General features: G+C 39.7%; 1 protein-coding gene across 1 annotated transcript in view; it reads left to right on the top strand.

Moving 5' to 3' along the window:
• Window positions 1-1,188: 1,188 nt before the first annotated feature.
• The window catches only part of TMEM108 (transmembrane protein 108), a 131,850-nt gene continuing 116,822 nt past the window's right edge, over window positions 1,189-16,216 (top strand). Inside the window, exons 1-2 of the mRNA XM_054991782.1 lie at window positions 1,189-1,244; window positions 7,187-7,272. Coding sequence (XP_054847757.1) covers window positions 7,233-7,272 — 40 coding nt within the window. The 5' untranslated portion in view covers window positions 1,189-1,244; window positions 7,187-7,232. The remainder of the gene's footprint in view (window positions 1,245-7,186; window positions 7,273-16,216) is intronic.

Here is a 16,216-nt window from a genome sequence, read left to right as displayed (position 1 = left end):
TGAACTTTTGATTCACTGGTTGGATATTCAGTGGGCTGTAACTGTTAACACCTACTTGAGAAAAGCTCTGTTTTCCATCATAATTTTTTCCAGCTAAGTTCTGCGTTTCATAATTCTGTTGATTTCTCACTGATGTTGTAGTCTTTTGTCTGTGCTATATTGACTACAGTGAGAGCCAGCTGGATTGAATACTCATCCATGCCAAAAAAAAGTCACATAGAAAACTAGATGCCAGGGAGAGGGCTTCTAGCATAGCCTAATAATTCAGCTTTCTATATGAAAGGAAACTCCCCCCTCCAGCCTAGGACACTGTTGATATTTTCTGCTTTCAGACATAATGAGCATCCTGATGTCTGGGGGGCTATTAGCTCCATTGCACTTTTTGGCTGTTGTTGTTTTCTATTAATCACTGCGTCTTCGCTGTCCTCTTTAATTATGCTGAAGTACAGCATGAAGATGAAAATCACTCATTGCGGAAAACAATATGCTGGCTGTGTATGGGGATTATAAACATCCATTCATCATCATGCACATCGTTATGAATTGTAGATAAGGCAGCTCAGTTTAGAAAGGGCATGTAAGGTAACTTTTCCTAAAGCCCGTTACAAGAACCAGAGATTAATAATGATGTATGTATGTTAGAAAAATGTAAAACTTCCTATTTTGTGCAATACTGCTATCGTCTGAAAATATATATGTTCATCAGGAGGTAGCCACTTCTCGTCTGTCTTTAGACAAGAGGAGTGGAGCATTTACATGTCATAGCTGTGAATAATTTCAGGCCTTGAGTTCCTTGGCTGGAGAGGGTGTCCCCCAGAGTTAATCAAGTTGTTTGTTGTTGATCTGCACTAAAGAACTAACTGAACTGAAGCAAAGCTAAGACTAAAACACAATAAAATGCCCACATTTTACATCCTTGTTCCATATAGGAATTTGATCAGTTTGATCTGAAAAGTCGAAGTAGTTTAATTTAGTTCTTATACTCTTCAGTTGGTTCAGTCGAATGGGAACGTTTCTGTATTTCCTTGAAACTATGATTGTATTTTACAGACCCTGTTATTCTTTCATCTTGTTCACTTGAAGGTGCACTTGGCCTTGAACGGGTTTTTACCTTGGGCTGCCAGGAGATAGGTGATGCTCCCAGGGAACTGAACGATGCTCTGGTTTTGCTAATGCATCTTTTGCTGTTCCAGAAGTGATGATCTGTTTTGATGGCATTTGTTTTCATTGGAGTTCTTGCTGCTGTAAGTGAACCCACCCAAAAGGGCCGAGAGACTTCAAATGCTGAATTTTTTATGTTTTCAAAACTGTTACACCTGGCTGTTTGTTTGTTTTTTTTGGTAAAGCATTCCAGTTGATTAAAGTCATTCCATATTTCCCTTCATTCGCCATTCTTGTTTCCTGTTTTCAAGAACACAGGACTATTTGCATGACAAAATGACAATCAGCATGAGAAAATTGTAGAGAATCTATCCTTCTCTTCAGGAAATCAACATAGTTTCTGTTTTCAAACAGTACAGGTTTTTTCGTTTAGAAAAGCAACCTTTTATGTTGCTTCCATAGATTTTTAAAAAACCATTGCTCACTTTTGTTCTTGTATTTTTCCTTCCTGCCTGCCTTTAAAAACATGTAACTTCCCAATGCTGTCACCTCCACCTCTTAACATTTTTACACAGGAAGACCAGAAGTATGCCCTTGCTCAAACCACTGACTTCACTTAAAATTTATCTCCTATAAAGGTCTAGGCAGGATTTGACCTAAAATACCTTATGGAATTTATTGTGTAAGACTTTTATGTGAGGTTTATGACCATTAAATGGTCTTTGTTTTTAAGCCATCAGCAAAAGAAAGATGAACATTTCCAAACAAAATGTCATTGGATTTTTAGCCTTGCACAAGCCTGTTTTTGCCTCATGGAAATCGATAAGTTACCTAAATAAAAATTGGCATAACAACATATCTTTTATGATGTGTGACATAATTCAATTGCCAGTAGACCAATAAAAGCAAGAGGTAGTGGACTGCTGGAAGTAACAAATAGATGTAAGTAAATACTCACTGGTCTTTAACCAGGCAGCTGGGCAGATATGGGTACCTTGAAAAAGCCAACCGTCCCTAAGTAAACATCTCTATGCTTTTCCCGAAAAGAGGACTTTTAAGACAGTTCATAATGAATCACACCTTTGGGCGATCTAGCTCAGCAGTGGGTATTCTGACAGCAGCAGCTCTGAAGGGTCTTAGACAGAGAAAAGCCTCGCCCCCAACATCTGCCACCTGAAAACCCTCTAACTGGTAAAGGTAAAAGAAAAGGTAGTCCCCCTGTGCAAGCACCAGGTCATTACTGCCCATGGGGGGACGTCGCATCACTACGTTTTCTTGGCAGACTTTTTACAGGGTGGTTTGCCATTGCCTTCCCCAGTCATCTACACTTTACCCCCAGGAAACTGGGTACTCATTTTATTGACCTTGGAAGGATGGAAGGCTGAGTCAACCTTGAGCTGGTTACCTGAATCTGACTTCCGCCAGGATCGAACTCAGGTCATGAGCAGGGCTTGGGCTGCAGTACTGCAGCTCTAACTGATAATGCCAGGGATTTCTGCTTTTGGGAGTGGGGCAAACTTCTGGTCCCTTCTACTTTTCTCCCCAACACCAGACAGTAGTTTTGTGTCTCAGGACATTTTGGAATGTTATCTTCCCAAGAACCCTGTGACATAGATTAGGCTGTGAGACGATGACTGTCCTAAAGTCACCCAGCAGGCTTCCATGGCAAAATGGGGATTTAAAGCTGGGCCCCCCAGATCTTAATCTGACACTCTGACTACTGTGCTATGTTGGCTGATGCATGTGGCATAGTGGTGGAATACTTGCTAGCATTTAAAGGAATTCCTTGTGCAGATGGCCCAAGAGCGTAGAAGTGTTTGAGGTTTGAGATTGAGTTGAGGGTTAAGATTATGCCTGCTGGCCTTATCCTACAGCCCTACTCAGGCCTACCTAGGTACACTCCAGTGTACATTCACAAGTGATGGAATGTTGAGATGTTAGCACATAGGTCCCTGCATAGAAATTGCAATCAAAATGTGGAGAGCCAGCAAACACAATTCCATTCTTCCCACAATGATTTCGTTTCTACACACTTTGAGTTAGATCCAGACTAAATTGGCAGTTTTCCATCAGTCACCCCCCTTCCTACTGCAGACCCCCCCCCACACACATCATTCCTCAGGGTCCCTATCCTCCAGTAACAGCATATAATGTAGATTGGTGGGCTACGGTAAGGGGGGAGGCAGGAAAATGCTGATCTACCATTAGTGCAGGGGTGTTTTCACCCTTGTTTATTGATCAGCTGAATATCACAACAATGATCTTGTCACTCTATTTGTCTTCCTGGAATGTGTTTTCATATACAAGATCAATGTCCAAACATAAATAAACGTTATTTAATTTTAAAAGAAAATAGTGCCTTCCCTGTAGGAAATAGTGAAGGGCTTTTTTATGTTCACAGACTGTTTTAAAAATGAAATAATGTGGTGGTGGGGGAGCTCCAATATGGGAGCATTCATTGCTGGCGTGTGTATAAATAGCTGCAAGTGATAACATAAGCGGGTATTTCCACTCTTCCGCCGGCAAATGGAGCTAATAAAAGTGACAATCCTAGGAGACTTCCATCTACAAATCAAATACAGACGGCCCTTCTGCTTTCATAAACTCCTTGGCATTTAATCAGTGGTAGAGTGCGGTTTATTGGCTTAGCTTGTGTTGCAGATGCCATCGAGATCATCAGCGCAGGCGGAATCATAGCAGAGGGCCTTAAAACAGCTTGTTGCAAGATAGAGAAAACTTCCTTCAAGGGTTTGCTCTTTGGTCTGAAGTTGCATATTACCGTTTAATATAGTTTCCCGAGAGATGGTGATGGAAGTGTTATGGATCTGTTCCAGATCTGGTTGCAGGATAACAATGCCATGACCTGGTTCCAAAGATCGGCTTATGGTCCGCTTGTACTTTACTTTATTTCATTATATAGCTGAACTCTATGCAGTATCATGAACTGTCAAGCTTCCCCTGGTTTTAGAAATAGTTTGCACTGTGGTGTGCAGTTACCAGCTTTTCAAGAAAAAAGGTCTCCCTTTCTCCACAGCTCATGAAAATTATTTAATGGTTCTTTGGAACCTGGCTAGTGTGAAACTGAGATGTTCAGAAGGGCTTTTCCATAAAAATAAAGAGCTATACTATAACAGAATGGTTCAGGAAGGGGCTTTATAAAGAGGAAAGGACTACATTTCACTGTGCACAGTGTATGCAAGTTGCAGCCTATAGCTGAGGGCAAGAAAAAGGACGGCAGGCAACAAACTCAAACCCACATCAAGTTGAAGTAACAAAATGGCCACAACTTTATTAAATACAGCATGAAGGAGCATTGGCGATGTATATGGGTCGGATCCCCAAAAGCACTGGCTGACCCGCCTGCCAGCCGATGACCCCTCACCCCCCCCCCCCAGACTGCAGCTGAGGGGGGAAACCAAGGAGTGACATTGAGGGAGAGATCACCTGGGTGTACACCCCTGAGTGATTCCCCTGCCACCTGGGAGTAAGTATGCCTTGGCAGCCCCCGAGCTGGGCATACACCTCCATAACTCACTCCTAAGATTCCTTATGGGAATCCCCTTCACGGAGAGACTGGGCATGCAGGCCCTGCCCCCCCCAAAGATATCCGATCCAATGCAAACTGCCCAACAAGTTGTGACAAAGGAAAAACCAACCGCATAAAATGAGGGAGAGGTGGGTGAGTGATGCTGGATGAGAGCGAAGTGCTGGGAAGAAGGGTTGGGAGCTTAAAATATACCCAGCTGCTGGACCTGAGGGAGAACTGCCTCCCTGAGGTCCATCGCCAGGCCCCGCCCCCTGCCAGCTCTCCCTTGACCATTCCTGATAGGACAGCCAGGGAACTTTAAACTGATTGGCTTGCCAGCCCTCCCAGGGGATGCTGGGCAAGCTGGCAACATGCTTCGTCCCTCTCCATGCCCAACGGCCACAACCTGGCCACCAGGTGAGTCTAGTGGCCGTCGTTTCCATGACTCACCCAGGACTGGCTGCTTACTACCGTTCAACAGCAGCCACACCACCTAAGCCAGTGTGATATCATGGTTAGAGTTTCAGACTAAGATCTGGAAGACCCTGATTCAAATCCAAACACTGCCATGGAATTGTGCTGGGCGCCCTTGAACCAGTCGCATACTCTCAGCCTAATCTACCTCACAGGGTTCTTTTCAAGGTAAAATAGAAGAGAATGATGGAAGCTGCTTTGAGTCTTCAGCGTGAAGAAAGATGTGGTATAAATGTGGCAAATAAATAATAAATATAGCTGAAGATTAGGGTTGCCAAAATGGGGACAGGGCGTGGGGGGCAGCCTCCAAATGGGCCTCGGTACTACCTGTAGCATCCCTATCATGCTTGAAAATGACACCATTTGGAAGGGGAGAAAGAAGCAGGGAAAGGTGAGGATCTGCTAGAAGGTGGAAAAGAGAAAATAGTATGGGGAGGGGGACATGGGAAACTGAGATGCTCCTCACAAGTCCTTGCAGGTTCCCCAGCTGCAACTGGGCTTGGCCCAGCAGCCAGGACTGCACAACTCAGCCAGACATTTTCCAGGGAGAGGCTAATAGGGGTAGGGAAAGAGGGAAAACTGAATTGGGGGTGGGGGATAAATGTAGTTTGGCTTGTGGGTAAGAAGGAGAGAATGTGGCTGGAAAATGGGAGGGGCTATGGAAGCTTTCAAGGATGATGAAGTGAGGGGTGGGGAGGTACATGTCCCCTGCAAGTCCTTGAGAGTCTCTTGCTTTGTGTTCTTTGTTTACCTTTATATGCTGTCTTTAGTTACCTTAAAAATTGCATATATTTAACAGGAAATATTCCACGTGAGGAACCAAAAAATGGCATATGAATAAAGATGCATGTGTTTGATCCACAGTTTGATTATAAATGGTGACAATATAGATAAAGAGTATTAGAAAATCTAATATAGATGGTTCAGGGAAACTGTACTGTCATGTTCATAAATAAATCATTTTAACAGTTGTTCATGACTTACTGGTATAGATATATTTTGAGATATGTATGAACCTTTTATTGAATACTGCAGCTGTAACTTAAATATTATGAGGTTTCAACATATGTCACCTCATTGTATTAAGTGAACTATTCTTTCTGATCTTGTTCTCCTAGATGTATTACTTCCCCCATGTATTGCTATTTAAAAAGTTAATGAAATTGTTTTAGAAGACAAAACTTGCTAACTTACATATCTGCTTAGGCTGGTTTGGATGATTCGCCAGCCCTGCTGATGGCACTGAGTGGGAAGGCAGGTGAACATGCCTTATCTCCCCACCCAGCTGGGTGCATCAGCCCCTTCCCTGCCAATGTCAGAAAGTGACCGTACTTGTTATATCATCTCGGCTGGACTCTGTACATATAGCTAAATCTTAAATCTTTGTAGGATTTCAACCATACGGCACTTACCTGTACAAAACCACTACCAGCTACATATTGGTACCTGATCCAGCACACATCGGGCTGACAGTGTATAATCTGGCCTACCTCTCACATTTGTATTCTGCCCTTCCTCAAAAGTGCTCAGAGTGCCATACGGAATTTCCCTTCCCTCTCAGGTGAATGCTCTCAAAGTAAATAAGATGGCGAGAGACCCAGCTGTAAAGCAAGATTTGGGTCCAATAGCCAAACTAGATTTCCAACTAGATTTCCAGGGTATAAGCTTTTGAGAGTCCGTCTCTGAGTCTCAAAAGCTCATACCTTGGAAAAGCTCATATCTAGTTGGTCTGTAAGGTGCCACTGGACCTGAATCCTGCTCTTCTACTGCAGGCCAATATGGTTACCCTCCTGAAACTATCCAGCAGTAAAATTCCATCTGAATTAAACACTTGCCTGTCCCTCCCATCTTCTCCCCTGGAGGTCACAAATCCTTTTGGTTTTCATCCCCTGACTATTCTAGAATCTGTTGCAGGGATCCTGGCTACTCAATCCAAGGGTCCTGCAACCCACATGTTGGGAATCTCTCAACCCGATTATATTTCTGTGTAGAGTCTTCTGGTTAGGTGGCCAAAAAGGCTACTAAATTAGCACAGATTCTTTTCGACAATAATTCATAAGTACATTTGTTTTCTTAATCTCCAAGACAGAATCATGAATAAACTGCAGGACTACCAGGACCAGATGATACCATGAAGAGAAGTTTACAGGTCCTCTATTGCCGACTGCTTAGTAAGTAGACAATCAATTTGTATATAAAAGATGTAAAACAGTTCTGAAAGATTTAGTTTCACCACTCTCCCTCCCAATGTGTATTATACAGTCCTCAGATGGTGCTGTAAAGTCCAAGCGAAAGGTTACAAAAACCAAATATCAAGAATCGAAGATTTAAGACATGATTATCTCCAAAGAATAAGATATAATTGGTATGGTAGCAGAATAAATAAACTGGAAATGCTATCTATGCAATATATTGTGGTGTTTTATCTGTGCTTTTTACAAATATAAAAAATACAATTTGGGCATTGGATTACTGCCAAGTTTCTACAAATTAATGTGTGGGCCAATCAATTGCAGTGTGAGCAAGCGGGAGACAGATATGCAACACTCGCCTGTATGTGATTTCCCCCTCTAAAAGGCTTCTACCAGCTGCCTTGTTCTTTGTGGGCTCTGAGACCTGTAATAATCCCCCAGGCAGAAACTTGGGCAGGGGAAAACAGTTGGGGGAGTGGAATTGGAGGAAGAATTCAGTACTGACTGCCAGTTTCCAGGGGCTGGTGCTTATCTTTAAAGCCTTTTATTACCCGAGTCTCAAATAATTGAAGGACAACCTCTTCCTGCATGTACCCCTGTGGCAATTTTGCTCTTCCTAGCAAAGTCTACTGTCTAGATTTGCCACCTCAAGGTTGGGAAATTCCTGGAGATTTGAGGGGTGGAGCCTGGAGAAGGTGGGGTTTAGAGAGGTTAGGGACTTCAGGGAGGTAGAACGCCATAGAGTCCGTGCTCCAAAGCAGCCATTTTCTCTAGGGAAACACATTTCTATGGCTTGGAAATCAGTTCTAAATTTGGGAGATCAGCCACCATCTGGAGGTTGGCAGTGCTACTCCTGTCTACCTGTCCCCCTCTGGACTGTTGCACATTTGGCAACAGTCCAGGTTTGAGCCTTTTTAGTGGAAACCCCATATCACTAGAACAGCTTCCCAGAAATGTTTGGCAGGGCTCCTGCCTTCCTAACTTTCTGGCAAGGCTACAAAAGAGAAGTGTAAGCAAAACAGAAGGAGAACTTTGGGGGCAATTTGAGCCTGGGTGAAGGGTGAATAACCACTCGTGGGGGCATATGGTGGTTTTAATATGTTTATGTCTGTTGTTTTTAAATGTTTGTTTTATAAAATCATTTTTACATTGTCCTTTACTGACCTTCGATCCTGCGGTGTTCATAAGAAAGGCATACATGTAAATATTTCAAATAAATATTCCCCCTCCTGTTTACCCATGCTAAATGGTCACCACCACCACCTTGCACACCCAAGCTTTGAAGAAAATTGGCATTGCTCTTATTCTTGGCGCATGGGTCACCATCATGTTTAGCTTTCCGCTTGGTTTGTGTTACTTATACAGAGAAAACGTACATATTAAATAAATTATAAATTTTAAAATGGCCACTGTGATACATTGCATTTACCTTATCAAAAATGTGCAGCTGTTTTGTGGAATCGTTTTCTAAATCATAACCAAGTTCATAATTCTTCATGTCCAGATTTCTGTGTTGTACTCTTGTCTAACCCAATGTTCCCCAAAGATTAAACTTGCACAAAAATAGTAAGTTTTCATTATTGGTACTTGCACTGACTTTATTATTATTAATGTCATCATCAGTAGCTTTTTTTAAAAAGTGCTTGTGTTCTGATCAAGCAAATTTTAAATTTATTTATGAGGATGTAAGAGCCGTAACTCTGAAAACAACACCATAAAACTATATTATTTTTACTGATTAAGTACAGGGTATATATTTTAATTGTATATTTTATTTTAGTGTGTGTGTATTCTAAATAATATAAATTTAAAAGAAGCAATTTACAGTGCAATCCTAAGAAAAATTACTCCAGTCTAAATCCATTGATTTCAACTGGCTTAAACTGGAGTAACTCTGTTTAGGATTGTGCTGTGAATTGTTTAATCTCTAATCAAAAAGCAAGGACAGAGAGAAGCTATTGGGGGGAGCCATTGGGGAGAGAAGAAGTTGACTTCTGCAGTGCTTATCTGTGATAAGCACTGCAGAAATATAGCGGAAACATCAAATATATGGATGGATGGGGCTTCCAGGGTTTTTTGATTTGTTTTTATCTTTTGTTCCACTGCCAAACTAATTTGGCATCCATCTTTATATTTTAAATTGCTTGTGTGTTGCAGCATGGCATCAAATAAGTATTTCTCATAATGTTATGACACACTTTATGGAAAAACAGTGGGTGAACCATACTTCACGGCTAAGAAAAAAATGAAGTTCTGCAACAAGACTAAATAGAGATTTGGTGGTGAACATGGTGTGATGGAAGTGTGACACAAATACTTTGTTTTGGTCTGCCAACTCAGCCTGATAAGGAAAGGAAGTGCCTGCTGATTAATTAAATGTATGCATTGATAAGTTCTGTATAAGAAAAATTGATGCCCTCTCTTAATTTGCAAAGCAACAGTACAACTTAAGATTCTACACTCAAAAATACCTGAATATAGTGTGGGGTTTTGGGGGTCATTAGTGAGGTTTAATGTTTTAACTTCATTCCCAAACCACCTTTCCAAATTCCTAAAAGATGGAGAAAGCAAGAAATATCATAGTTCTCTTGTTATCTAAATAGCTCATCAGCCCATGACGCTCTGATTTCTACCACTCCTTGCCTATGGCACCAATAATGTGGAGCTGAAGAAATGTAATGGAGAATTTTGTGATGTCAGACGTTATAGGCAGGTGTCAGGAAACTAGACATGTGATTGTGTTTGGTAACTTTTCTAGCTTGGCTGTCATGTAGGGCTGGTCATTCATTGCTATTCATCTGGTTCCCAGATGGGATCTAGGCAATCCATTGTTGGCAGAATAATTACAATATGTGGGTTTGATTCCATGGTCTATCAGTGGATCATGGCACTGATGGTCACAGATATTTCCCATGTTCCCCTCACCCCATTAGCAGAGGAGGACAGGACAATTTTACCCCCTTCCACCTCTCAGTGAACCCCACTGACCCACATGGCTGTTGGTCCACCATGGCTCACAACTCTGGGATTCAACTTGCTTGGGATCATAAGAGGCTGTTGTGGGGAGGAGAACATGGGAAAGATGTGTGATTCTTGAGCCCATGGATCACTAGATCCTGTCCTAGGACTGTAGCTGAAGTTTTTGCCCTGTCAGTTCGGGAACTTCCACAGATAATTGATTTACTTTCCAAGTACCACAATAAAATTAATTAGATGTGGATGCAAATATACTAAATTCTCTTTGTTTATTGTTATTTCTGCTTGTTCATAAGTGTTTTATGTCAGAATCTTGAATACTATAAATTTGTTTCAAGCAATTGCTGCTTCTAAGTTACATACTTTCTCATCTAAGTGCATTAAAATTTATTAGCTATTTCCCCTGTTATAGCTATTACAATTTTGTGTGTGTGTGTGTGTGTTCATTTTTCACCCAGTGATGGTGTGTAATCTGCTCAGGGATTATATATTAATGGTGTCAAATCCTGACTGCATCATCTCTGCAGGTTTGTAATTCATAGTCTGGATAGACACATAATAGGACATAAACTTCTCTTGCTAAAAGATTATGTAGTTGTAGCAGAAAATGGTGTTTTAGTTTTGTTCATGACAGTCAACCAGACTATAAAAAAAACCCTCAGAATTTTAAAACAATAAGAAATTGTTTTTAATGTTAAATTCATTGCCAAAGAATCATTGAATGGAATTTGAGGTTGTTAAAGTAATAAAATATTGTGCCCATACATCCTGATTCCAAAATGTGATGCTAACTCAAGTAGATAAGCTGGTGGAGTACATGATGAAGATCATGAATCTTTGTGTTTCTGTAAACAGGCAGATTCTTCATGTGCAGCCTGGACAGGGAGGAAAGAGAGAATCTAACTGCTCAAAACCCTCTTTGTTCTACTAATCAAAACTGAGGTCCTTGCTCTGCTATTAGCATTTTAAAGAGAAGAAGATGGGCTTTTAAAGGACACATCTTTTTTTCTTTAACATGCTAATTACAGTGCAGGAATCTTGGTTGTTATCAGTGGAACCAAATGAAGGTTGAAGGATTAAATACCCTCTCCTCTTCCTACACATCCTCATTCCAAATGCATAAGTGCAATTTGCCTTTTACAGATAGAAGTTCATGTTCTTCATCATCTCTATTTATGTCTAAAGAAGCTTTATGAACCTAAAATTTGTTGCACCCACAAGTGATTGCTTAGGATGGGGCTTACCAGCCACTTTGCTAAGAGTAAGGCTGAGATTTCCTTGTTTCTCTGAGCCCATGACTTTCCTTCCACTTCTTCAACATTCTGCTTTACCTTGAGTTTCAAAGAATTCACTGGGGTTGCTCAATTTTTTTTTAATTTTTTTTTATTGGATTAGATGTCATTAAATTGTACATTACAATCAGTTTCCTTTAATTTTTCCAATTCTAACCCCCTCCCTTTCCCCCCCTTTTGTTGACTTCCAACAGTTTTCCAACCCCTTGTCCCTTTTCCCTTACTCATTTCAAATTTATTCTTATCTATCAAACGTAAACTTTCACTTTCTTCTAAGCTTATCTATATAACACAGTGCTCCTTCTGTCTTCCTACTTACTTTAACAACTAAATAATGCATAACTAAATAATACATTCTTGGCATATTTTCTTTTGATAATAATCATTTAGCTAATTTTGGTACTCTATACTCTATCTTATAATCTCATCTTCAATATGGGACAAACAATTTATCCCTCATTTAGCATAATTTTAGATACTTCTATAAACAGTACATTCAATATAAGTCAACCAATTTAACTTATACTCTATATATTACTTTTTCTACATATCTTATCTTCATACTGTTTTAATTATATAATTATATTATTCTTCCATTATGCAACTATCCACCAAAAATAGTCAACCAATTTGACCCATATATACCTCCAAACTAATTCAATCAATTTAATACATGATCTATACATTAATATATATTTTCCCACCTTGCTTAAATTCCTTCATTGCAATTATAAAATTATCTCCATTATACAATTATTGCCAGAAATGAAATTACTTAGTTTCTATCCTTATAATTAGTTAATTTCTATCATTATAATTCTTATAATAACACCTATAATACTTAATGCTATATATAATAGTCTAATAAAGTAGTTGCTTAGAAATTCTCATTTAACTCTCCACCCCCCGGTAAAGTCACCTCCCTCTACTTTTATTGTATTTCAGTAATTTTCAAACTGCCACAGTTATCCCACCTCCCATTTCTTCACTAAATATTGTTTCAGCTTCTCCCAATCCGTGTTGAACTGTCCTGGATCAAGGTCTCTCAGTTTCCTTGTCATTTTGTCCATTTCCGCCATGTACAGCAATTTATATATCCAGTCCTCAATAGTTGGCACTTCTTGCACTTTCCACTTTTGCGCGTACAAAAGTCTAGCCGCTGCTGTCATGTAAAATAGCAATGTCCTATATTGTGCTGGAATGTCCTCCATTCCCAAGTTCAGTAGCAGGAGTTCTGGGTTCTTATTAATTTGAAATTGTAAAATCTCGCTTATTACTCTTATTATTTCCCCCCAGTACTGCCTAGCTACCTCACAAGTCCACCACATATGATACAAAGATCCCTCATGCTTTTTACATTTCCAGCATTTATTAGACGTGTTCAAATTCCCTAGCGCAATTTTCGCTGGGGTTGCTCAATTTAACGTATCTTCTTTTTCTCCTCTATAATACTGAAATGTCCAAGTGCAACAACAAAATGCTGCAAAAAATCCTGACATGAGTGTGCATGTGATTGTGTTAATATGCTGTTTTTATGGTGTTCTCATTGATTTATACATCCAATGGGAAACCAAAAAAATGAATCTTGTCATGGATTGGCCTACTGCTCTTCCTCCCCTGCATTCTTCTCCAGTTCCACATTACACAGGACGAGAGAGAAAATTCAGGATGAGGCATTCTGGACTGTAGCACTTCAGGGTGCAGGTGGGTTGTCATATTTGAATGTGCTATCCCATCAAAAGCACCCTGAATACAGTAAACCAGTGCATCAGGGGGAGAGAGTGGCCTTAGATGGAAAATATGGGTCACGTACCTTTGAATATGCTTCAGAGAGAGTTTTATTTGTAGAACAAATAAATTATTTGTAGAACATTTTTTTAAAAAGGATCTCATGAGCAGTGGTATAGTCCAGAATTCTATCAACACCGTTTGTGTAATGAGCACATGGGCTTTAACACAGATATGAGGCTGTGACTCAGAGCGGGACCACAAGTGACAAAAGGCACAGGTTGGACACTTGCCAGCTTCCCTCAAGTTTTGATGGGAAATGTAGGCAGCTTGGCGGAATGTTGGACAAGTGACAGTTGAAAAGTCCATTGGACAGCAGTCAGAGAGTCAAGCTGCAAGACCAGGATGCCTACATTCCCCATCAAAACTTGAGGGAAGCTGACTAGTGTCCAACCTGTGTCAGGCGTCACTTGCGGTCCCGCTCTCAGTGGCAGAGCACCTGTTTTCCATGCAGAAGGCTCCAGGTTCAACTTCTGGCATCTCCAGTTGAAAAGAGCAGGTGATATAAAAGATCTCTGCTTGGGACCATGGAGAACTGCTGCCACTGGTATTAACCTTGATAGACCAAGAAGTCTATAAATTTAAGTAAATAATAAATAATAAGAAGAAGTGTCTGAATCAAAGACTGCTTTATGTATCAGCTACTTAACTTGTCTCTAGATAGGTACACTAGTTCAAATATTTAGGATTGGTCTTTATGTCCGTTTTTTTTTTTAATGGGTTGTTCTTGTTGGGGACCTTTGAAAAACAAGCTTCTAAATTTCTAGAAACAATTAGAAGCAAAATATGAAGGGAATTTTAATTCTTTGCATTAATGGGTCTCATTACATGGTCTGCCTTTGGCTCTTACGTTTTAGAGAAGAGAAAGAAGGTGGCCTTTGGGGTTAGAAATGAGAAAAATGTGTTGATGTGAGTGTTAGTGGCACAACATGTTATGGAAGTTATGTATTTTTAAAGTGTTCCTTTTAATACAAATTGAATGAATAGATTGGTTGCTTTGTGTGAGCAATATAATGGGGCCGATTTCATGTATCCTGTGTTACACAATCCTATCATTCTGTCACAAGAGCTAGCAGAAACATATTTTTGGTATACTATATTTATGTGGAACTGTTGTTAAAGGGTTCTTTTTTTCACTCATTCCTTATAGCTAGGGAAAGATGTATGAACCTCTTAGTTCCCAATAAGCCAGTTTCTTAGTTTATGCCTCCTAGGTAGACGTTCTACTTTAATGTTTTTTTCCTCCCAATTTCATTTCACACAGTCCCATTATCATTCCTGAAGCTAAATGCATCTTCAACATGAATAGGGTTAGAAGGTTTCTCTTTATGAACTTTAATCCATAATGTTGTTCCGTGTCCCTTATTCATCACAGAGTAGTGTTGTTAAGTGGTCTGTGCAACACAAAATGGAACACGTGGTACTGGCCTGAGGTTAGTAATAAATGTTTATTGGGTTTTCTTTACTTTAAATAAATAAACAAATGGAAAAAGGAGACAGGAAATGTGTCCACTATATAACTCTGAGGGAAACTGCTAAATAAGGTGAAGCAACTGAACTCAAACTGGAAGGGAATTTTATTGTTTTAGCAACTGGCAGTTTAACTTTTAATTAATCATTTAAACATCATGCATCCAAAATTTACTTGAGAGTGTCTTGTTGACTTCAATGAATTTTGCTTCCAGTAACTGATAGCAGCTGTATACATATGCTATCTTCAGATTGTTCATGGAGAATGTGTAGGTTTAAGAAAATTAAGACTGCCTGTTTTGAAAATTTATACACACAAGATTTCAGAACGGATTTTTTATTAATTTCTTGAAGGTTCTTAATGGATTCTGTTGATGAACTCCAATTAAAATGAGCATGTGTCCACAATTAGCTATTGGACACATATTATGAATGACATTTATAGCTTCCATTAAGACAAATATGCAGTGGGCTCTGCAAGGAAAGTATTTTTTAACTTTAATGTGGTGATTTAAGTCCTGCAACATGAACCACAATAATTCAATATATATGTTTATTATTTTTTCTTCATGAGTTGTTGAAGATGAATGTATAATAAAAAGTCCAAAAATGTTTGAAGTGTTTGTGAAATTAAGCTTTCTATGTTGTAGTCAAACTCCTCTTGATTTTCCATTTCTTTAGGTAATGCTGAAGGGCTGAACAACAGAGTATCTGAGGGCCAAACTGCACACAGTTTCCCTCCAGTGTATTTCATTTTTTTACTGTTTACAAAATGAAGGCTCAGTCTATAGTAGAAGACCCATATATGGCAAGGTTCTTTGCAATGCTTCTGTAATGCTTTCTTCTCTGGCAATTTTTCTGCTTGATATTGCTCCCCCAAGCTGCCTCCTTTTCCTGTACATTTTCCTGTTGGAGGAAAATCAGCAAGGAACAACTGATAGCAGAAAGTCCAGTGGAAAGGGGGGAAGTCAAGGAAAAGCTACATGTGACAAAGAGTCAGCTAAGATGTTAGAAAGATCATAGGTCTCCATTCATCTTTAAAAGATTGGATTTATTTATTTATATTATTTATAGTCCACCTTTCTCACTGAGACTCAAGGTGGATTATACAGTGTGAATCAGTACAGTCAATTTCAAAGACATTGTCAATAAACAATGTAATAGGGTATATAAATGCAATTTACAACGATTTAAACTAGCAAGAATCCAATACAGAGTTGAGTAAATACTAAAACAGAGTGTAAGCCATTGTAAGACTGATGTATTAAACAACATAGAAACTATCAGTCGGGTCATACTTACAGCAACAGAAAGTACATAGTAGTAAAGTCTATGGTCCCTATTAGACATGGGCACAAACGGAAAAACAAACCCGAACACCCTCTTCAACATTTGGT

Source organism: Eublepharis macularius, chromosome 11 (assembly GCF_028583425.1).
Source record: "Eublepharis macularius isolate TG4126 chromosome 11, MPM_Emac_v1.0, whole genome shotgun sequence".
Taxonomy (NCBI): domain Eukaryota; kingdom Metazoa; phylum Chordata; class Lepidosauria; order Squamata; family Eublepharidae; genus Eublepharis; species Eublepharis macularius.
The sequence above is the reverse complement of the archived record's forward strand: the minus strand, read 5'-3'. Positions and strand labels throughout refer to the sequence as shown.